This window comes from Papaver somniferum, chromosome 5 (assembly GCF_003573695.1).
Source record: "Papaver somniferum cultivar HN1 chromosome 5, ASM357369v1, whole genome shotgun sequence".
Lineage (NCBI taxonomy): Eukaryota > Viridiplantae > Streptophyta > Magnoliopsida > Ranunculales > Papaveraceae > Papaver > Papaver somniferum.
In genome coordinates, this window is record NC_039362.1 from 154,650,648 (window position 1) to 154,674,218 (window position 23,571).

At 38.8% G+C, this 23,571-nt stretch overlaps 1 protein-coding gene and 1 pseudogene across 1 annotated transcript; both read left to right on the plus strand.

The window, feature by feature from the left end:
* The first annotated feature begins 751 nt into the window (after positions 1-751).
* On the plus strand, positions 752-7,529 carry LOC113283278 (phospho-N-acetylmuramoyl-pentapeptide-transferase homolog). The gene is made up of 8 exons (XM_026532484.1): positions 752-988; positions 1,079-1,150; positions 2,163-2,371; positions 3,808-4,258; positions 4,381-4,445; positions 5,859-6,052; positions 6,191-6,399; positions 7,131-7,529. Exons 1-8 carry the CDS (start codon positions 845-847, stop codon positions 7,314-7,316), a joined length of 1,530 nt encoding a protein of 509 aa, XP_026388269.1. The 5' UTR covers positions 752-844; the 3' UTR covers positions 7,317-7,529.
* Positions 7,530-8,078: 549 nt separating this feature from the next.
* On the plus strand, positions 8,079-12,207 carry LOC113279900 (annotated as a pseudogene).
* Positions 12,208-23,571: the final 11,364 nt, after the last annotated feature.

Genomic DNA, 23,571 nt, shown 5'->3' on the forward strand with positions numbered 1-23,571 from the left:
AAAGATGTGCTTTATTATCTCATATCAATCTCAACTCAAACCACGTGAGTTTCATGGATTCTTATGGACAATTTTTTTTTTTTTGGTTTTTTCTTTGATAACATGTTATATTTTTCCACCACCACCACCACAAACCTCCAACCAGCACCAGCACCACCAACTACCACCACCATTGCCCACCAGCACCGACCACCACCCCCAACAAAAACCACCACTGACCACGAGCACCCACCACAACGCAACCACCACCAACCACCACCACCTCTAATAATAAACACCAACAATCACCACCACCACCACCAACGCCACCAGATATACCAACCACCACCAACAACAACACTTATTGATGTTTTTTTTTTTGGAAAGGAAGGATGATAATCTTTGTTTTTTCAATTATATTACGGTTTGGTAATCCATTTTATTAATCTGAATCAATCCTAATTCAATCCGTTATAATCCAAATTATATATCTTTAAAAATCTTTTACGAAACATTATAAATCCACTGGTTAAACTAGTATCTATTTTATTTATATAAATCTTGATCCAATTCACCCATGTGACCTCTTTTAGCCGGAAAAAAGAAAAAGAAAAAGAAAAGGACTACGGTTGGTCCTACGATTACTATACCCTTCAGAGGGAACGAAAGGTCTTTTACCCGCTGGTCAAAACAAAACAAAACAGACTGCGACTTTCCAAGTGATATTTTGGAAGTGTTTTTCAATCTTTGTTCCCAATCAGGTATAGACAGATTCTCTAGTCCCTACAAAATTTGTTCCTCTCTCGCCTGCGCTCTATTGTTACATTCCTTCTCTCTCTGTGGTATTCAGTTTCTGCGCCTCACTATGTTTCCTTCTTCCTCTTACTCTTCTTCTGTAAATCTCCGTCTCACTCGTCTGGGGATTCTGACAACTGCAAACGGATTCTCACCTTCTCAATTAAGAAATGACATCTCCTTTAGATATTGTTTCTCTAACAATCTTAAGAAGGTACACTCAGATTCATCCTTGTGAGTTTCTGTTCCTTAATCATTCGGCTTTAGATCCACTTGGTAATTTCTTGTTTCTATGGTGTTGTAGTTATACGGATCTCGATGTCAATTTAAACACCAAACCCGGCGAAGTTCACTATGTATTAGAGCCATGGATGAGGTAATTTTTCTGGTCTTGTTAAATTTCATGAGCTAATTATAAATTACGAGAAGTGAGATATGCATATAAGATTACTCGTAATGGTTTGTAGGGCTGATTGCTTCAATTTAGTGTGAGGGTTTTGTATTCGGGTCTTTAAAAAGTGTTTCATTTCTACTCTTTTAGAAGGTGTCAAGGCTGTATCGGGATTCATACACCTTGTATTCATACTGCCCTAGTCTAATTCAAGTATTCCACTGTGTTTCATTTGTCTGTTAACTCAAAAACTGATTGTAGAAAGTTGAGATACAGTACATTGTATAGACTTACCTATGGAAGTATATGAATCAAGTATTTGGTATAGCCTTTTAGTTTGTGGACATTAAAATCCTCGTGATTGAATGTATAAAATACTAATTGGGGTGAGGACTCCAGTTCTATTTATGTGTTTAACATCATATATTCACTAATATTCAATCGGTAGCCATTCCTAAGAAGTGTTTAAATCACTAACTACTCTAGTAGAAATGTAGAAGCATGTAGCTTGCTTCTCAAACATATGGATCAGCCCCTGTATCAAGCAGCCTCCATAACCATGTCGTGGTTGAACAAAGCACAAACTTTTGGGTGAATCAGATACATCAGAATGAAATGACCTGTAATAAACAATAAAGAGTTTAATGAGGTAGTCTTTGTTCTACTAACTTAGGGTCTCTGAGCAACCAATGAGAAGAAACTAGGAATTCTGGTAAATAAAACTAACACATAAAACCACCCTAGTTGCCATATGTGTTTGGGGTCCTCTGTAATTCTTTTTACCATATGGTTCTGCATTGACATCATGGAGATTGTGCTCACTGTATGCCATTGATTGTAGTAAGGCTGAAACTTGCTATCATATTATCTATTTAATGTTGTTTTCCTAAGGAACACATAAACGTGTTATAGTTTGCTTAAAGGTTGTAAGAAAGGCGCACATTATTATCTCTTTCTATTTACTGCACCGATAATGCAATAACTCTTAATGTTGTAGGACTCGATGGATATGGGCTTTGATGACTGGGACAGTGACGGTATAGTTGGGGACAGTGCGTTCATAATGTCATCTAGTGGTGATGATAGTGATACAGACCTTTATAATCCTGTTGGAGGCACTGAACTCTCTAGCAGCAACGATCATGATGATATATCATCATCTCCACCCAATATTTTACTGCGCAGGAACAGACGTAAGACATACAGGCAAGGCTACCTCTTATATTTTGGACAGTTTCAATGCTTTCCATAATTTGGATGTTTTCTGATGCTTGATTTGAAAATTTGTTTCACATTGTCAGAACTACATTTTAGATATATTTCTAATATTTGATGGATGATGTATTCTTTGGTCTGTGTGGGTTTGCGGGCCTCTCGGTCAGAATTAACCATTTTTTATTTCGTATTAGCTAAAGAATACTCATTTGTAAACGACAGTTTTGAGAATGATGATAAATTGGTAATGGAGTTATGTGGGTTCTTAGTTGTTGGAGTGTTTCTTAATGGAGGCGTTGGTGTAGAGACACGGTCTCTTGGATAAGGGTTTCAATGGAATTGACTCGTTCCATTCTTTTATTTTCTCTGGGGATTCCGATGTGTAGTAGTATCTTCCTAGTCTCCACTATCATCTCTCAATGAGCAAACATAGGCATAGAATAAACATGTATATTTTCCACAAAGGCAGGTCAATGAGTGCTTAGACAGTCGTGGTTTTAACCTCACAAGGTCAGTATACCAATGTAACTACGTAATTTCTTTCTGGCAGAGGATAAAGTTTTACATCTTTGTGATGCCCTGGATTATGCCAAATGATATATCTCTTTTATATGGGGGTGATTGCTTCTGGCAGTGATGACTGCACGGATTCAGGGACCTCTATGTCTTTCATGAGACCCTAGAGAGTATGTAATGGAGTTTCAAATTTAAAACAAGTGCCTATGCTAGAAACTCTACGACACGGTTACAGCTCAGCTATTTTTCAATTGGTTGTGTGGGTTAAAGCTTCGTTCTGTTAGCTATGTATATTTGTCAATCGTAGCAACTAGTTTTAACTGTTCTTTTTTTCATCTTAGTTATTTTTAGCGGATACATATTTCGTGTTGAATAACCTTGATTATACTCTGTGTTAGCTCTTTACAGTATCAAGTATGAATCACTAACTAGTTGAGCCAATGCCTCAATAATTATAGCATCACTCCCGTAAATTAAATTGAGTTCATTGTGGTTTTGGCGTATCTAAAAATGTGGCAATCTCTTGGAAAAGATGTTTGCAGCTAGATAGACGATCTTCGTATGTCTTAAGTTCTTAAGTTGGTATACATGTTTAGTACTTTACTTTATATTTGGGATTTTTTTTTAAAAACATTTTCATCTGGTTTACATATCAGTTGTTGGGCCTGCACATCATATAATCTATATGGATTATGAGTGCTAAAATTATTTTATACTTGAATTATTTCTCCGTGTTTCTTACTTCAAGTTGTTGTTTTAGTTGATGATAGAATTCCTTTTTATATTTCTTTATGTGATTTTTATTGTAAGTTTCAAACGAGAAAAGAAAAAAATTAAGTGGGTTTACTTATTATTTCTTCTTGTTGGAACTTGGCTGTGTTTGACTTTTGTATGAAATGCTCTCATGACAGGATTCACCGTGGAGTTATAATCAATGCGGGGTTAATGGCTTTCTCAGTGGTGTTTCTTCTACTTGTCGACTGTTATTCGTGGCGAATAGTTAGACTACCTTTGGCTCCATATTACTTGACACGGCCGTTCCTTATCTCTGCAGTTGCAGCTTCATGTGCAGGATATTTATGTGTTCCATTATTTAGTAGTTTGAAACTTCATCAGATTTTAAGGAAAGAAGGGCCAGCAACACACTCCCATAAAAAGGGAACGCCAACCATGGGTGGGTTGTTTTTTATTCCGATCGGTATCACTACTGCAATAGCGATTGTGGGATCATCTTCTGTTGAAGTTCTCGGAGCAGCAGTGGCAACTTTAGCGTTTGGAGCAATCGGGTTACTTGATGATCTTTTTAGTTCCATTAAGAATCATAACTATGGATTACCTGCATGGGTAAAACTTTTACTAGAGGTATGTCTTCATCATACTCTTACATGACTTGTTGTCTCTTGCCAGATAAATGCCTCAGATTTTTCCTAGGAGATGATTTATTCAAACCTATCAAATTCAATTGTAGTGGTGGTATGTAACAGGCAGCGGTCGGGCTATGGTTTTCGTATTGGTTGGACTCAACAAGTATATCATCACCGTACAGCATGTATACCTTCTCGTAACTAATCTGGTCAACATTTAATTGATGGTAACATGTCTATTCTTTTGACAACTATCTTTTCCGTAGAATCCTACCTGCTGCATTTCGTTGTGCAAAGGTGTTTAGATTTATTGTTTTATCACGCACATGAGGAAAAACATACATCTTTTAGACTGTTCTACAGGGTTCATACACATACTAGTTGAGGAATCACTTTCAGTGAGGATGTCGTCTTGCACCATGTATATCGCCATCCAAAAGATAACCCAACTCTTAATTACTAAGGATATGGTTAGTTGGAGTGTGTTAGTCCACAACTTCACCATTGCTCGATCTTGCATTGAATTTCCAACTATTTCATATTTCTCAGTGTAAGATACGACCGAGTAAGGTAACATGTCCATGTGCGGAAAATCCCAAAGTGAGTACTGCATCTGACATGATGGCATTGGAAAAGGAAAAGGCGGACCAGGCTGTTTGTGTTGTTTACTTTCAGTTATAGGTGTAACATAGTGCAAATGCAGAAAACTTTATCTAGGTTGTAGATAAATATCTGGAAATTGATTACTAATTAGGAGCAGAATTAATGATGGAGATAATTATGATGAAATGAAAGCACTGAAATGTAGAGGAATAGAGAAGAAATCACATGTATCTACTGCACCATTATGTAGGAACACCTTCCTGTGAGTCTGTGACTGAACTTGTAAATCCCTTAGTAAAGCACCTAAAGTCATATTTCTGAAACATTGCCATTACTTTCTTAACTCATACTATGTCCGTTACAGGAAAAGTGATATTTTCACTTTCTTTATTTTTGCCTATTTTTAGGCCAAATTTGAAAAAGTGAAAGTATCACTTTTCTTGAAACGGGGGGAGTATAAAGCTAAGAGTGTGGCTCAGTATGCAATAAGTTTAGCATTGAATTTTTGATATAAAACATATTCTATCACATGTATGTTGTATTGTTATTTCATATCTGATTAAACAAATTTTATTTTCTCCTAAAGGGAACGTAGTTCTAATATATAATTATGGTGTCTATATCCTCCCACCATTCAAACTTCGTATTTACTTACAAGTAACACCAAGAAAGTTAAGGTTTGTGCAGTGATATTTAACTGCCGACGCCATAGGCATTGAGTTGATAAAAAAACCTCAACTTTCTTGTTTATCTTAACTTTTTTTTTCTTCTGGTTTTGATTTAAACATAGTACGGAGTAGAATGGATATTTGGTTCAGAAACACCATCAGTTAACTGATGCCATAAACTTAAGAGCAACCTTACCTGTTCTCAATTGTTCTAATTGACTGGATATTGCTCTCAGATTTTTTCGTCCCTTTTTCTTATTGTTGATGGTCAGAACTTATTCATACTATCATCTCGAATTCTTGATGACTCTTTATCATGTACTGTAGGAAAATGCTTGTACCTCTCCCTTCACCATTGGGCCTTATTTGTCTGGGGAAACTTTATCAAGTATTGACCTCATTCTGCTTTGTTTCTATGGGGAATGGAGTTAACTTGACAGATGGTCTTGATGGACTTGCTGGAGGGTCTGCTGCATTGGCATTCATGGGAATGTCAATTGCGGTCCTTCCAATATCTCCTGGTTAGTATTCTCTTCCTTGCAGAAGTTTGTACTGTTACTTTGTTTGTTAGTGTCATTGCTATCATAGATCCTCTGAGATTTAGACATTCTAATTCGATACTTCTTAAGCACTGACATTTTGTTCACACCTCGAAACAGATCTTGCTATTTTTGGAGCATCAATGGCTGGCTCTTGTATTGGTTTCCTTGTGCACAATAGATATAGGGCATCCATATTTATGGGTGATACAGGGTCCCTGGCCCTAGGTGGGGGATTAGCTGCAATGGCAGCTTGTACAGGAATGTTCTTTCCCTTGTTCATTTCATCTGGAGTCTTCGTCATTGAAGCTTTATCGGTTATAGTGCAAGTAAGCTGTTGCATTTATCTCTCTTGATTTCCTACATGTAGATGATACAGGCACTTTCTCTTTCACACATGCATCAAATATATCTCTAGGATTAGTCACAGACTGGCAGTTGCTTTGTACATGATAAATACATTATACCTTGTTAATTGTTTTTTATTTAGGAGCAACTATATTTGACACTTGCTTTAATGTGTTGTTTTTGTTTTCCTTCCTTTTCTTTCTTCTGTTTATTTCTAAAACAATCTTCTTAATAATCATTTTTGTCAACTCCTTCTCGAACAATGTAGGTCACCACTGAATTGTCTATTTTTCCTTTTCTTTTACGGATACATGATTTTAAATCTTAGAAATATATGCATTAATTGATCAGTGGAAGTGACACTTGGGGTTTTTGCTCCTCCATGCCACCTAGCCTCAGACTGCATTTGTCAGATCTCGCACCTACTTAGATTCCTATATATTGTTAACATCTGAAGGTGTAATTGGATCTTATTGTGTTCGTTATGTTTCTTTTTTGCAATGATGACATGCGATGCAAGTCTGCTGCAGATACAAAAGATGCATCTTAGTGCCCCTGTGATTTATAGTGTTAGTAATGTTTTTGTTTTCCGTTAAAAAGGCAATTAAAAAATGTTGGGCAACTTCAATTTTTTCTTCTTCTATGGCCTGGTGTTATTTCTCAGTGATTACTTTGTAATTTGATTATTGACGCTTTGTTATTGAACAAGCAGGTGTCATATTTGAAGAGTACGAGATGGTTATACCGAGGAGCTGGTCGTCGGATTTTTAGGATGGCACCTTTTCACCATCACCTTGAGCTATGTGGTTTTAAGGAGCCACTCATTGTCGCAAGCACATATTTGATATCATCCATCCTGTGTATATTTGCTGGGTACATTGGTCTTATTTCAGCGTAACAACCAAATGGAGGTATATATTTTATTGCCAGCCTCTTCTACTTTCTGTAAATTGCCAATTTCTCGTATAACCCCATTTAGTCTTAGTCTTGATTATGTTACCAATTTTGATCTTTTGAAAATTTTCTGTGGATGCTGTAATCTCCCACAATAGAGAGAATACAAAACATCATGTGTTTTTCTGATAATACATGAATTCTTTTTTTTTTCTTTTGTCTCGGGCTCTCTGCTCTTCTCGTCTCAATCAGAATGCTCAAAAATCTACAACTCTAGAGTAAGATTATGTTTCTTTCTACATGGAGAGTTCTTTGACTGGTGTTGGTAGTTTATGTTGGTACTAGTTCACACTAGGTCATAGAGGTAAGCAAAATATTAAAAAGTAGCAAAATGCTTAAGAGTAATGAGTTTAGGAGAGTTCTAAATCTACACCACTAACTCGTGTTCTGCGGCCTTTGCCAGATCAACTAGAATACAAACCCTTTCAAAGTTTCCCACAGTCAAACGGACCCATAAGTAACTCTATTTAGGAAAAAGTCTAAGCTCGTTTTTGGCACTTCAGAATAATTAAATCAATTCAATGACGCAATTCCTCGAGATATGCAAGAAATAAAGAAAAGAATAGAAACAACAGATAACCAATAATTTTCCAATTGTAAGGAGATTTATAAACAAAACAGAAGACTACAAACACTCGGAAAAAGAAGCATTACTCAGATTGACATTTTCATATCAACTTCTTTGCAAAAGTGCAAACCATTAATCATGTTACAGCTTGGGTTTTCAATTTCATGGCTTATCCTTCTCTTCATCCTCCCTATTTCCATTATCTTCATAGGGATTATTAGTATCCGCAATCCGTCCACAAAGTTACCAAAATCTTACCCATTGGTCGGTTCTACATTCGAATAGAAACCGACTGAATCAATGGATGGCAGAAGTTCTTAGTCACAAGAACTTTTGTCATTCGAGGTTTTATGGGTCCAGCTCGGGTCTGGACTGCAAATCCTGAAAATGTCAAACACATTCTCCTGGCCCAATTCCCTATCTACCCAAAAGGTGACCTCCTTACAAGCATCCTATATGATTTCCTTGGCACGGGTATATTCAATAGTGATGGGGCTAACTGGAAGTTTCAAAGAAAACTAGCAAGCCACGAATTCAACACCAACTCCCTCCGTAAATTCATTGAAGATGTTGTTAAGATTGAGCTTTTTGGTCGATTAATTCCCATTCTTGAAACAACAGCCGACAGAAACTTGGTTCTTGATCTTCAAGATATTCTTCAAAGGTTTGGTTTTGACAACATTTGTAAAATTTCGTTTGGGTTTGATCCTGCTTACCTTTCACCTTCACTTAATCGGACAGAGTTTGTTATTGCCTTCGAAGATGCTACGCAAATTAGCAGCGGCCGTTTTTATTATGTGTTCCCATTAGTCTGGAAGTTTAAGAGATTTTTCAATGTTGGGTCGGAGAAGCGGCTCAGGCAAGCGATTTCAACAGTTCTAGAATCTGCAAGAAAAATTATAAGGAAAAAGACACAAGAAGTTAAAGACAAGTCTTCAATAGAGGCTACTGATCTTTTGTCAAGGTTCTTAAGAGACGATCATTTAGATGATGATTTCATAATTGATATTGTTATTAGTTTTATCTTAGCAGGTCAGGATTCTACTTCAGCGGCCTTGACATGGTTTTTCTGGTTAATATCTTACCACCCGAAAGTAGAAAAAAAAATACTTAAAGAGATAAGCGAAATATCAGACAAGCCTGGCTATGAAGATGCAAAGGAAATGGTTTACATACATCACTTTGCGAGAGCATGAGACTATACTGGTAGGCCTCTAAAAGGTATTAAATTTAATTGCAAAATGTTCCCCGGCCAAAAACTTGGTGGGCCCGGAGAAGTGTATAAAATTAAGCGCAATAAAAACGGGGGCCTACAGTAATACCGCAAGTGCACGGTCGTCGGTTGTAGCTCGTGCAAGTACGGGTCGATCCACAGAGATTGGGAGTGTTTTGAAGTTTCTAGCTAATTGGGTTCCTAAATTTGCTTTGGGCTTAGTGGGTTTGATAACAATAGGCTTTTGATTAAGCCTTTGCTTTCAAAGTAAAAGTAAGATGGGCTTGACCTTTGGCCTTTGGAATGAACTGAGCCTTGTGCTCAGTTGGTCTTAAAATGAATTGAACTGGGCCTTAATAATGAATTTGGGCTTGGAGCCTTAATGAACTGGGCTTTGATTAAGCCCACAGTTGACTGAATTGGGCTTCAGTTTGAAGTGAGCTTTGGGCTCAGTTGGCTTTGGGCTCAGTTGGCTTTGGGCTCAGTTGGCTTTTGAAAGGCAGCAGCAGTAGCAAGACTGCACAGCAGCTGCACAAGCAGTGCAAGTAGCAGCAGCAGCATAAGCAATGAATGCAGCAACAGCAGGGCAAAACAAGGCAAGAGGAAGAAAACAGAGAAGCAACAGAGTTGCAGGGCAGTGGAATAAGAGAAGCAACAGAGTTGCAGGGCAGTGGAAGCAAAGATGGCAGTGAAGCAAAGACAATGCAATAAGAAGCAAAGACAATGAAGAAAATTTAACAAGACAATGACTCAACAAGCAAAACAAGGCAATATAGCAAAGGGAAAGAACACAACAACTACAAGCAGAAAACAGTGCAAGATGAACCAAGGCCTAAGGCCAAGGGCAAGGATGATAGTGAAACTAACAGAGCAAGGCTAAGGCAAGAATACAGGCATTCTTCTAGAATGGGAAGAGAACTAGCTTGCTCATTGTCACTAGTGAGCACTAGTTTCTCCCCACTACTCAATCAACACAATGCACCTAAGCATACAAAAGGAATGGCAAGATAATCAGCTTGCTATGATCACTGATTTCTTCCATTACTCAATCAGTTCAATGCTTCAAAGGTAACTAGCCTAGCATTCCATCAAACTAACAGCAAATTAAACATAACAGGAACATTAACAAAGGAACTTATCAACACAATGCATCAAAACAAGCACATTAACAGGATCATCAACAGGATATGAAAATAAACACATTAACAGGAACATAAACAGGAATTGATTGGAAATTAAAACATGAAATTAAAACATGCACATTAACAGGAACTGATGTGAAACTAAAATTGAACATTAACAGGAACTTGCACAACAAACATGAACATAACTGAAATTAAACTAAAATTGAAAATTAACAGAACTTGAAAGTCCTGGACACTGGCTAGTCCAGCATACCTTTACAACACACCCACAAACCTCAATTTATAGTCCACAGACACAATTAGGGTTTTACCCAAAAAAAATTCCCAAATTAAAAACAGTACAATTAGGGTTCGGTTTTACCTAATTCAATCATACCCATCTCCCTACTCTAGCTTCCCTATGCTCTCCCTAACAGAAATTAGAGCTTACTCGAAAATACCCAAATTAACTGAAATTAGGGTTTTGATTTTTTTTACCTAATTTGATGTAGCAACATCAAATTAAACTCGACCCATGCTTCTATTTGTCCTCCTCTACCTCTCCATGTCTTCAATTGCTTCTCACTTTCGACCTAATTTACCAATTTTGCACGCTAGGGTTTCTGATAGAGAACGTGCAGAAATTGAGAAAATAGGTGGCTAAGGAGAAGGGAAACTGATGGTATTAGGTTACTTTGATGGACGTGGTGACAGAGAGTTGGTGGCGGAGCAGGTGGTGCGGTGGAGCGGCAGTGGAGTTGGTGGTTGAGCGGCATGTGAAGAAGGTGGTTCTGCAGAGGGAGGTGATGGAGGAGAGGAAGGGCTCGACTGTTTTGGGAAGAAGGGGGGTGTTTGGTTAGGTGGTAGGGTTCGGGTGCTCCAGTGTGTGGCGGTTCCATCGATTTTTGATGTTCAGCGAGACTAAGCCGTGAGATGTGGAGCTGGTAGGTAGATCGGACGGTGATGCGGAGGCAAGCGAGGAGCGACCGTCGGATGAAGGGATACAACGAAACGAACGGTGCTAGATTAGGTTAGGTGCTGTAGTGTAAGGAGGAGATATCAAACTTCGATGCACAGCAAGGGAGCAACCGTTGGATTCAACTACCATCTAATCTGAAGGCTTGGAATTTCAGCGCTGTGGTGCTTGGCAGAGACTTCAGATTTTGATGCTCTATGAAGGAGCGACCATCGGATGCTTCTGAGAGCTGATCTGATGGCTGAGAACGGAGGCGTTTTTGTGTGTAGAAAATGAGGTTGTGCGCACCATTCTTCGCGGCTTCCTTGCGTGATTTCTCCCGGCTTTTCACTACTTTTCTGCTCTTTTTGCTCCGCAAGTCATCCAGACTTTAATTATTACCTAAAAATGCAAAATTAATTAATAAAAATATTTATTCTTGAAAACAATGAAAATACAGAATATGGGATAAAATGTAGAATTAATGCATAAAAGATGAGTTAAATGCCAACAAAAAGGGATAAATATATACAATATTTGGCACTCATCATATACCCACCAGTGTCTTATGACAATAAACAAGCAGCTAGTGACGATGTTTTTCCAGATGGTACTGTTGTAAAGAAGGGAATGAGAGTTATATATTCTCCTTATGCAATGGGCAGAATGGAGAATCTGCGGGGTTCTGATTGGAGCGAATTCAAGCCGGAAAGATGGCTAGAGATAGACAAAGCCACTGGAAAATTACACTTTGTGGCCAAGGATTCTTTCACATATCCAGTGTTTCAAGCAGCGCCTAGGATTTGCTTGGGTAAAGAGATGGCATTCCTACAAATGAAGATGTTAGTTGTGGAAATATTACGTCGATTCCAAGTGGTTCCTGCGGAAGCAACTGGTTTTGAACCGATTTATATTTTTTTTCTAACCTCGAAAATGAAAGGTGGTTTCCCAGTTAAGATTCAGAAGAGGAACTGAAGTCACATATCTAGTACATATTCTATCAAGTACTTCTACGAATGTTTTGTGTGCAAATATGATTGTCCCATTTATTTGTTTGTAATTCTTATGTCAGAATCCAAGTTTGGAGGGTTTTTATATTTTTACATTCTTGTCCTGTAAAATCTTGTTTGTTCCAAATCTGAAGGTGTAATTGGATTCTTTATGTTTCATTTTTGCAATGATGACATGTGATGCAAATCTGCTGCAGATACAAATGGTGTATCTTACAGTTCCACTGATTTATAATATTAGGGACGTTTTTGTTTTCCTCTAGAAATGAAACTAGCAAGGTTGAGAATTTATTTTATTCCAGTGAACAATGAGCCTGTGTCGTACAGACCTGAATCAGCATGTAGTTGTTTTTCGAAAGTTAAACATAGAAAAGTGAAACTGAGATTAGGAACTGCACCTTGCATGAATATAAATCAATGTGATTCCAAGCTTATGTCAAGTAGCTTTCGCACCATTCTCCTCCTCAATCCTGAATCCTGTATTAGAGGCCAATGTAATCCCTTGCTGCTACCAAGCTTCTTGCAGGCATCCTATAGATGTTTTTCTAAAATTAGAAACACTCGTGCTTATTAGTGGGTACTATAAAATGATTCATGAGAAATATGGGCATGCTTAAAAGTGATCAAGAAAGAATTACCAACTGCAAATTAAATACATAGGGAATGCAGATTGCACGAACTACTGCATCTTTTTCGACCTATGCTGTCTGCACCACCGACTTGTGCTCTACGGCCTTTGCCAGATCAAGCAAACTACAAAACTCTCCCACTGCCCCACGGTGCCACCCAATAGTACATTTAGGAAAAAGTCTCTGTCGTGTTAGTGTGAAAAGAAGAAAAGATGTTATTCCGATCCTCCATTTTTTGACCCAAATTCCAGCTTTCTTGAAAATAAAATAAACAAATGAAAGCAGTCACGTAATATCTGAGATATGCAAGAAATAAACTAAAGAATAGATATTCGTGAACAGACCATTGTTTAGTAGTTTAAAACTTCATCAATTTTAAGGAAAGAAGGGCCAGCAACACTTTTAAGGAAAGAAGGGCATTTATGGATATACCCCAATACGTGATGCAACGTTGAAAAACTGCTCAATGTTTAGAATACAGACCAATGTGAAAAAACCCAGTTAAATCCACATGTGTGAGCATACACATGTGAAAAAGAGAGAAATACACCCTTCAAAATTTAAGGTTCAGACTTTAAAATTCAGTGTTTAGGTTCATGGTTTCAGGTTCAAATGGTGGTGGTGGTTCAGGACCTTCAGGTGGTGGAGGCGGCGGTTCTGGTGGCAGCTCTAGTGGTGATGGTAGCGGCAACGATTGGTGGTGGTACGTAGCAACGACGATGGTGGCGGTGGTGGGGATGAAGATGGTGGTGGTGGCGGCGGCGGTGGTTCAGATGGTAGCTGTGGTGGCAGCGACGATGGTGGTTCAGATGGTGGTGGTGGAGCGACGACGATGGTGGTGTTTCTGGTTTGTGAAGGTAGTTGCGGCGACAGTTTTGGTGAGTTGGTGGTTTAGACAGTGGTGGAGGCGCTGGTTCTGGTGGTGGTAGAAAATAGTAAGAAAATAAAGCCAGAACCCTAAACCTTGAAGCCTAACCCTTAACCTTGAATTTTGAACTCACAACCCTGAATTCTGAAGGGTGTATTTTATCTCTTTTTTTTTCCCGCGTGTGTGAGCTCACACATGTGGACTTAACTGGATTTTTTAACGTTGGGAAAATTTTCCAATATTGCACCCCGTGTTGGGACATTTTTCCAAGTTTCCCTTTTTTGTTCCGATTGGTATCTCCATTAGTGATTGTGGGATCAACTTTTGTTGAGGTTCTCGGAACAGTAGTGGTCGGGTTACTTGATGATCTTTTTAGTTCCACTAAGGATCATAACTATGAATTAGCATGGGTAAAAACTTTTTACTAGACATATATCTATTGGAATGAGTTCCGGGGTTAAGTTTACTATACAATCAGTATTAGTGTTAGAGGTGTAACTAAATATTTTTACGTACCCAACCTTAATATGGGAACAATAGTATGTTGTAAGATATTTGATTATATAAAAGGAGGACTCTCTTATGGATGGAAATACACTCTTTCAACCACTCCCTCTCTGTTTCTACATGGCATCAGAGTTCGAGAGAGAGAAGAGAAAATCCAACCTAGATATAATGTAGCTTCAATCCAAGATTCAAATTTGTGAGTTAGATCTTTAAGTTGTTCTTGAAGAAGCTGTGGTTGTTTGTAAGTTGTTGTTGAGTTAAAGTAGATCTATGGCATGTGCTTCTGAGAATAGTAGTTTATCTCATTCTAGGAGTTCAACATCTCTAGAATTTTCTTATAATGATAGTATGAATATCAAGATGACATCTTGTAAGTTGGATGATACCAAGTGCCTTGTTTGGTCTCGTTGGGTGAAACTTTACATCACTGGTAAAGAAAAAATTGGGCATTTAACTGGAAGCTAAGTATGTCCAGCAACCACATGCCCTACGTATGAGACTTAGGTGGAAGAAAATGCCCTGATGATGAGTTGGTTATTAGATTCAATGTCTTCTGATCTAAGGAGTAGTTTTATGCACCTAACCTCTGTAAAAGAAGTGTGGGATGAAATTGCTCATATTTGTGTGGTGAGTGGTGATGCTATACAGATCTATGATTTGAACCGTCGAGTTATAGAGACACGATAGATTAATAAACCCTTGTCGGTCTACTATAATGCTCTTCAAGCTCTGTGGAAAGAATTTGATTTCCTTCAGTCATGTAACATGGATTGTGTAGCTGACGCCATCAAGTTGCATAAGAGAATTGTGAAATATCGAGTCACTGAGTTCCTTGCTGGTCTAGAAACTGATTTTGACCCTATCAGGATTCAAATACTGGAAAAATATCCATTGCCGACACTTTGGAGTGTTTATGGAATTGTGAGGTTTGAAGAACTTTTCCGAATTGCTATGACATCTTTAGTACCTCAAGAAATTTCAACTTTGAAGGTTGTTATTGTTAGAGCACTGTTCGGTCGAACTCGAAAGCGTTGTTGTCTCAAGCTTGTTTGTCAAGTTTGGTTGATCAAAACTATATATATACTTGATTTATAGTCTACTTATAGCTATGTCTCAGATTAGGATAAATGTCTACTTAAGATTTAGACTTCACGACGTTCACCAATTGAATAAGAAGATCTACCGAGGAGTTTGGAGGAACTTCATCAACAAAAGGTATGTTGAGATTAAAACTTATCTATTGCTCAGAAGTCTATTCTATTTTATCTTTTAATGAGACTAAGTCGTATATCTATATATACTTTTACATTATACACATTTGATATTTCGACCCAAGCTTATCTATTTCTCGAAATATGTGTTGGAATCTTTTTGCTTTAGCTATATTCATCATATTCTTGACGAGTTTAGTTGGAAGTAATATATTTGTTGGAAACTAAATATTAAGTCAAAAGATGATCATGTGAAATTACCTTGAACATCTTATATGATTTGCGTGAGACAGTCATTTGATATTAGCTCGGGAAGTTTCCTATTGATCATTTGATCACTTGAAAAGTACTTGAAGATAATGGTACGTGTGAGACTACCATTGTCATTTTCCAAGGATGTTTCAATGATTGAAATAAGAGTTTAGAACAATTACCCATGTCTGGATACAAAACGGTATGCATACCTAGTATGCGAACTGTATTGTGATGATTCAGGTCCGGAACTCTTGTTTGCGTACCTAGTATTCCTGAGTTGGGTCCGGAACGGTTTTTCGCGAACCGAGTTTGCGAACGGCTTGACTAGGCCAAGGTCTGGAGCTGTTGTTCGTGTACCTGGTTGGCGAACACAATGGTGAAGCTCTAACTTCGGTTATGTATGATTCTCATACTCATGAACTAAAACATTTATGAATTAAGGAATGCAATCTTTGCAAACCATAACTTAATTTTCATGAATGGATTCTTGTACAAGTACTTTGTACGATTACGAATCAAACCAATTTTGATTCAGTTTGTTCATATATATTTCTATCAGATAGTGAAAAATTGAACAACTCTATCTGAAACACAATTAGATTCATTTGATTATCTTTCATGATTGATTGATCTTCATAGTTGATCTACAAGTGTTAGATGAATTCGGCTAAGACAAAATTGTTCATATGGCTAACTTCGGTTAACTGTTACTGAGCCAACTCAATATAAACGTTTAGGTACGGTAACCCATATCTAAATATAAGTATATTTCATTTGTGTATAACAATCTAAGACCATCTAACGGTGGAGATTGATTGCTTTATTTCTAAGAAGAATTAGCTTGAATCTTTTATGCTAACATCCATGATGTTAATCTTGATAAATTTACTTTCAAGACTATGCTTAATGGGAAAAGATTCAAATTGATAGAGAGTTGATTTCAAAAATTACCAAAATTCTCAAGGGTAATTTTTTTGTTCCTAGACCAAAAGAAAAAAAGCCATCTTGTGAAACCATTTCCTATGGCTTTGTCACAAGAATGTTGATTGGATTGAAGGAAAGTTTCCTGCCAATGATCTTAGCATATCACTACGAATTTTCTTGAAACTTGGCATTTCTAATCTTTGTCCCTCCATGATCGAGTATTCTCGGTGGAGTCGTGAATTTGCGGAGTTGGTATATTTCCTTGAAATGGGTGCTCAAGGTCTTAACATTTATGGATTTATTATTCTTCAAATGGTCTCGATGACGTCACTCAACAAGAAGTTAGTCTTTCTATTCTTAATTGGGAAAATATGTTGTAAATACTCCATAACTCCCATTGGCAACTCTATTGGAACTCCCAAATCGGTTCGTCCAAGTGTTATTAAACGTATGAAGATGAATCACTACAAGAGACAAAGATATGAAACCCTTGACGGTTCTTGTGATCATACCATCTTGGATATTCTTCAACAAATTCATAAGGGTATGCGTAAGGTCAATTCCAAGGTAAAATGTGTGGAAGAACAACTATGTATGATTGCTACAAAATTTCCCGAAATCAGTAAAGAAATGTATGATTCCAAGTGTTATTTCGAGCCGAGTTTATCTCGCTTATCTATTTCTATAAATATGTGTTGGTAATCTTCCGCTTTGGCCAAGTTCATCTTTACTCGTGACGAAAGTCATGTTGAATATTTTAATAACTTGAAAATCGCTTTGATGAAAAATAGTTTGTGAATAACAACTATATAACGTCCTCTAAGAAAGTGTCAATGATTGAAATGAGAGTTTAGAACATGTAACAATCTTTGGATATAAGCATAGTGTGTTTTCACATTTGTGTAAAAGTCCAAACCGGAACCCAAAGTATGCGTACCCGTACGCGTACCGGCGGTTGTTGGAAATCCGGGATAGTATGCGTACTCGTACGCGTACTGGCGGAAAGTTCTTGCCGTGAATTTCTGCTGGAGTTTGGAAGTAAAAACAAACTCAATTCGGTTACTTCAGTAAGCGTACATGTTCGCATACTTAGGTAGGTTACTTTCTAAAATCGGTTTGTTTATGAACTAAAACATTTATATATATTAAGGAATGCAATCTTTGCAAACCGTTGAAATAATGTTCATGAATCGATTCGAGTGAATCAAAACCGATTTTGCTTCGATTGTGTCTTGTATACTTCTATGAGATATAAGCAATTGAACAACTCTCTAACTAGTTTATTTGAGTCATTTGAACTAGTTATGGTGAAAATGAATAAGGTTGATATGAAAGTGCTCAAATGGCTAACCATTGGTTAACTATTGTTGAACCAACTAGGTGTACACGTTTAGGTACGGTTACTCAAACCTAAATGAAGTTACATTTCATTTGTGTATAAAAAGCTAATTTCTATCTAACAGTTCAAAGATATTAGCTTGAATCTAATCAGGTTTTCATCTAACGGTGAATATTGAATTCTTTGTTACCAAGGTAACTTAGATTCCAAACTCTGATTTGGAGACTATATGAAGGATAACTCTAGCAACTGGGAAACCTAAGCCCCACACCTCCTGTGCGATACTAGTTGTGTAAGCTAGAGTCGATTCTCCTTTAACCTTAGGTTTCTCTCGAGACCCTGTAGGTTAACGACTTAAAAGACTTCATTGGGATTGTGAAGCCAGACCCAACTATTTTCTCTGTAGTTGCGTGATCTGATCTTGTTGTTTCTATCGTGATTGAGTATAATCGTAAGATTGGCTTGAGATTTATATCTCCGATAGGCAAGATTGAAAAGTACCCACAAACACCTTCGTCTCATCGTTTGTGATTCCACAATATCTTGTTTCGCTAGTCGATTAAGATTATTATGAGGTGATTGATATTTCTAGGTTGTTCTTCGGGAATATGATTCAGGTATATCATTGCTTCTTGTTCACATTTATTTATCAAAAGACGGAACAAAACTCGTAGGTATTTCTGTGTGAGATAGATTTATCTATTCCTGTAAAATTTTCTGTGCGAGACAAATTTGTTTATTAAAGTCTTCGACTTTGGGTCGTAGCAACTCTTAGTTTTGGGTAAGATCAACTAAGGGAATCAAGTGCGTAGTATCCTGCTGGGATCAGAGACGTAAGGAGCACAACTGTACCTTGGATCAGTGTGAGATTTATTGGGGTTCAACTACAGTCTAGACCGAAGTTAGTTTGTAGTAGTCTAGTGTTTGTAGCGGCTTAATACAGTGTGTGTTCAATATGGACTAGGTCCCAGGGTTTTTATGCATTTGCGGTTTCCTCGTTAACAAAACTTCTGGTGTCTGTGTTATTTTTTTTTCCGCATTATATTTTGTTATAAATAAAAAAACCCGGGACCTGTGATATTTTAATTCTTGAACGCACAACCTATGATAGTTCAATTATATAAACAAATATAATGCGGAAAAGAAATAATACATACACTAGAAGTTTTGTTAACGAGGAAACCGCAAATGCAGAAAAACCTCGGGACCAATTCCAGATTTGAACACCACACTGTATTAAGCCGCTACAAACACTAGCCTACTACAAACTAATTTCGGTATGGAATGTAGTTGAGCCCTAACCAATCTCACACTGATCAAGGTGCAGTTGCGCTCCGTACGTCTCTGAATCCCAGCAGGACTCTACGCACTTGATTCCCTTAGCTTATCTCACCCACAACTAAGATTTGCTACAACCCAAAGTCGAAGAATTGATAAACCAATATGTCTCACACAGAAAAGTCTATTAAATAGATAAATCTGTCTCCCACAGATATACCTATGAGTTTTGTTCCATCTTTTGATAAATCAAGGTGAACATGAACCAATTATATTACCGAAGAACAACCTAAAAATATCATTCACCTCACAATAATCTTAATCGTATGGTAGCAAAACAAGATATTGTAGAATCACAAAAGATGAGACGAAGATGTTTGTGACTACTTTTTATCTTGCCTATCCGAGATTAAATCTCGATCAAATCTTAGAAAAGATAGTACTCAGTCATGATAGAAAACAACAAGATTTGAACACGCAACTACAGAGAAAATATCTGGGTCTGGCTTCACAATCACAATGAAGTCTTCAAGTCATTAACCTACAGGGTTTTGAAAAAACCTAAGGTTAAAGGAGAATCGACTCTAGTCGCAACTACTATCACACATGAGATATGGGGATTAGGTTTCCCAGTTGCTAGAGTTCTCCCTGATATAGTCTTCAAATCAAGGTTTGCAATCAATGCTACCTTGGTAACAAAGCATGCAATATTCACCTTTAGATGAAAACCTGATTAGACTCAAGCTAATATCTTTCAACCGTTAGATCGAACTTATCTTGTTACACACAAATGAAAAGTGACTTTACTTAGATACAAGTAACAGTACCTAAACGTGTGCACATTTTTTGGCTCAACAATAGTTAACCGATGTTAGCAATATGAAAACTTTCATATCAACCTGTTGATGGTGGTTTTTAGCTTAGGGTTAAAATCGTAAAACCGTACAACTGACATGATGTCACTATGACCATTAGCACATTTATTGAATCGATCAGCATGCCTACGTAAGAATTACCAGGGTACCTTTTTTTTATGTGTCATGTTCCACGGCAGAACCCTTAACATTGACCGACATCATCTATGCCAAACCCTAATTCTCATGCTACCACTTCAAGGCATGCCAACCATGCCAGCCGCACCACTGTGCCAATGGCAAACCATTCCAGTCACATCTCCGTGCCAAGGCATGCCAACCATGCCAGCCGCACCACTGTGCCAATGGAAAACCATGCCAGCCACATCTCTGCACCAAGGCATGCCAACCATGCCAGCCACATCTCCGCGCCAAGGCATGCCAACCATGCCAGCCGCACCATTGTGCCAATGGAAAACCATGCCAGCCACATCTCCGCGCCAAGTCATGCCAACCATGCCAGCCGCACCACTGTGCCAATGGCAAACCATGCCAGCCACATCTCCGCGCCAAGGCATCCCAACCATGCCAGCCACATCTCCGCGCCAAGGCATGCTATCCGCACCACTGTGCCAATGACAAACCATGCCAGCCACATCTCTACGCCAAGGCATGCCAACCATGCCAGTCGCACCACTGTGCCAATGACAAACCATGCCAGCCACGTCTACCGCGCCAAGGCATGCCAACCATGCTATCCGCACATGCGCCAATGACATGCAAAACCCTTGGCCCCACCATTCCAAGCCAACCGCACCTTTCCTTGGCCCCAACCATGCTAGCCGCACCATGCGCCAATGGCATGCCAAACCCTTGGCCCAACCGCGCCTTGCCTTGGCCCCAACCATGCTAGCCGCACCATGCGCCAATGGCATGCCAAACCCTTGGCCCCACCATGCCAAGCCAATCGCACCTTGCCTTGGCCCCACCATGCCAAGCCGTCCATATCAAACCCTAGGCCCCACTATGCCAAGCCATCCGCGCCATTGGCCTTGGCCCCACCATGTCGGCCTTCCCTATGCGGCTACCAAAACGAAGGCGTGTGACGATCAATGGACACCCTTCCATCCTAGATGCAAATCCTAGCCGTCCAAGGTCGCCAAACAACGCATGGTAACCTTTGGCCCAAAACCCTAGTTTTGGCCACGCCAAACCACGCCAAGGCATGCCATGCCACATGTGCCAATGACATGCTAACCACCTTGTTGCGCCATACCATGCCGGCCTTCCCCATGCGGCTACCAAAACGAAGGCGTGCGACGATCAACAACCACCCTTCCATCCTAGATGCAAATCCTAGCTTTCCAAGGTCGCCAAACAACGCATGGTAACCTTTGTCCCAAAACCCTAGTTTTGGCCACGCCAAACCGCGCCAAGGCATGCCATTCCACATGTGCCAATGGCATGCCAACCACCTTCCGCGCCATACCATGCCGGCCTTCCCCATGCGGCTACCAAAACGAAGGCGTACGACGATCAACAGCCACCCTTCCATCCTGGATGCAAATCCTAGCCGTCCAAGGTCGCCAAACAACGCATGGTAACCTTTGTCCCAAAACCCTAGTTTTGGCCACGCCAAACCGCGCCAAGGCATGCCATGCCACATGTGCCAATGGAATGCCAACCACCTTCCGCGCCATACCATGTCGGCCTTCCCCATGCGGTGTTTTAGTAGTTTTAATGCGGTAAATAAGAGTTCGTTGCTCGGACTTGTAAAGATTTAAAAATAAAGATATATACAGAAAATATGTCACAAGATCAAGAGGAACCAGGACTCAGGATTCCAATGTGTTTCATATTCAAGTGGCTCAGAAAATAATCCTAGGCGATTATAGCTCAAAATAAAACAAATATTAACTCTATCTTTGCCAAATTAGATTCCAGAAAATATTACTTGTATATTATAAGCATGACACATCAAGAATCCCTAGGACTAAGCATGTTCCATCAAACAAAATCACAAGTAATAAATTGAAATCGTAATTCAATTAAAATCGGTGCAAAAAGTGAATTAAGAATTATTTAAATAACCACATGGATGAAAAACAGCTTCCTCCATCATCCCAGTATTGGGGTTTAGATACTCATAATAATCATGTTCTCAAAATACATACTTGATGCCCAAAATATGATTAAAAGAGTGAAAAATATAAAACAGTGAAACTACGACCCACTATAAGCGTCCAGAGAAGAACGATACCAGGGAACTGCAGTAAAGTAACGATACTCCCTGCTGCTGTTGATGCTGCGGAAAATAAGAATGCTCTGTGCAGTTTGTTCTTCGTGATCTTCAAGGTCCTCTAATGGCAGCAGCAGCAGGCGGGAATTGCTGCTAATCCTTCTTCTTCGCTCCTCTGCGTCCCAAACCTTCCCCAAACTCTTGATAAAGCTTCTCTGAACTCCCACATGACTTTTTATACTCGACAGGCCCAAAAATATCTTGGTTTAATCCCTAATATCTTCTATTATTCTTCACGGCCTCGTCCGTTATTTCTTTCCTTGTGGACTCTGATTTCTCGTTAATAGCAGATATTTGGTTTTTAACAACTTTCCAAACTTTGTTAAGATAGGATAGAAGCAAATCTTATGATATCTTCTGCTGATTAATCACCATATCTTCGAAATATGTTCACGCTCCTGCTGTTGACGATGTATTCCTCCAACAGATTATCCAGCCCATTTTGATTAGTTAAACTGCCCAAACTAACTTTGTTTGATAAATACAAGTCCAGCCCAATCATTTACAGCGATTGAATCTCGTTAAAACAGCCCGAGAATTCAACCCCAAAATCTGCAGCGTCTGCATGCAATATTCCCGCCAAAATCGTTTCAAATGGGGAAGAAACTGGTAGCCCCCTATCCAGAGTAGGGGTGCGAATATCAGCTGCCTTGGTGGTGACCTAGGGGTGCCCCTTAGTAATTAGGTTACCCCTTATCCAAAAGCGAGAGTCCAAATAACCCTTGTCCTCCGGGTGCCAAAATCAACTTTTCGAGCCGAATTTTCCAAAAATGTTTATTTCCTAAAAATACATAAAAACACAATATTAGTACAAAAATAGAGTTCCAACAATACGGACATTGAGGACAAATTAGACACAAAAATGTGTTTATCAAATACCCCCAAACTTATTATTTGCTAGTCCTCGAGCAAAACTAAAAAAATAAATAAAACCGAGTTAATCTCGGGAGGGTTTACCAGAGGTGTGCCCACAAAACCATTACTCCAGACCCTAGCTTATCTATGCAGAACCTTGGAAGGCACTAAAGAATCTCCTTGGTTGGCATACTTATTGACTATAGGAGGAAGTACCCTGATGCGAAATTCCAATTGTTGTACACGAGTTTGCACTCAAGCATACTAAAATTCATATAAAGTGACAGAGCTCTACTAAGATAGTTGCACT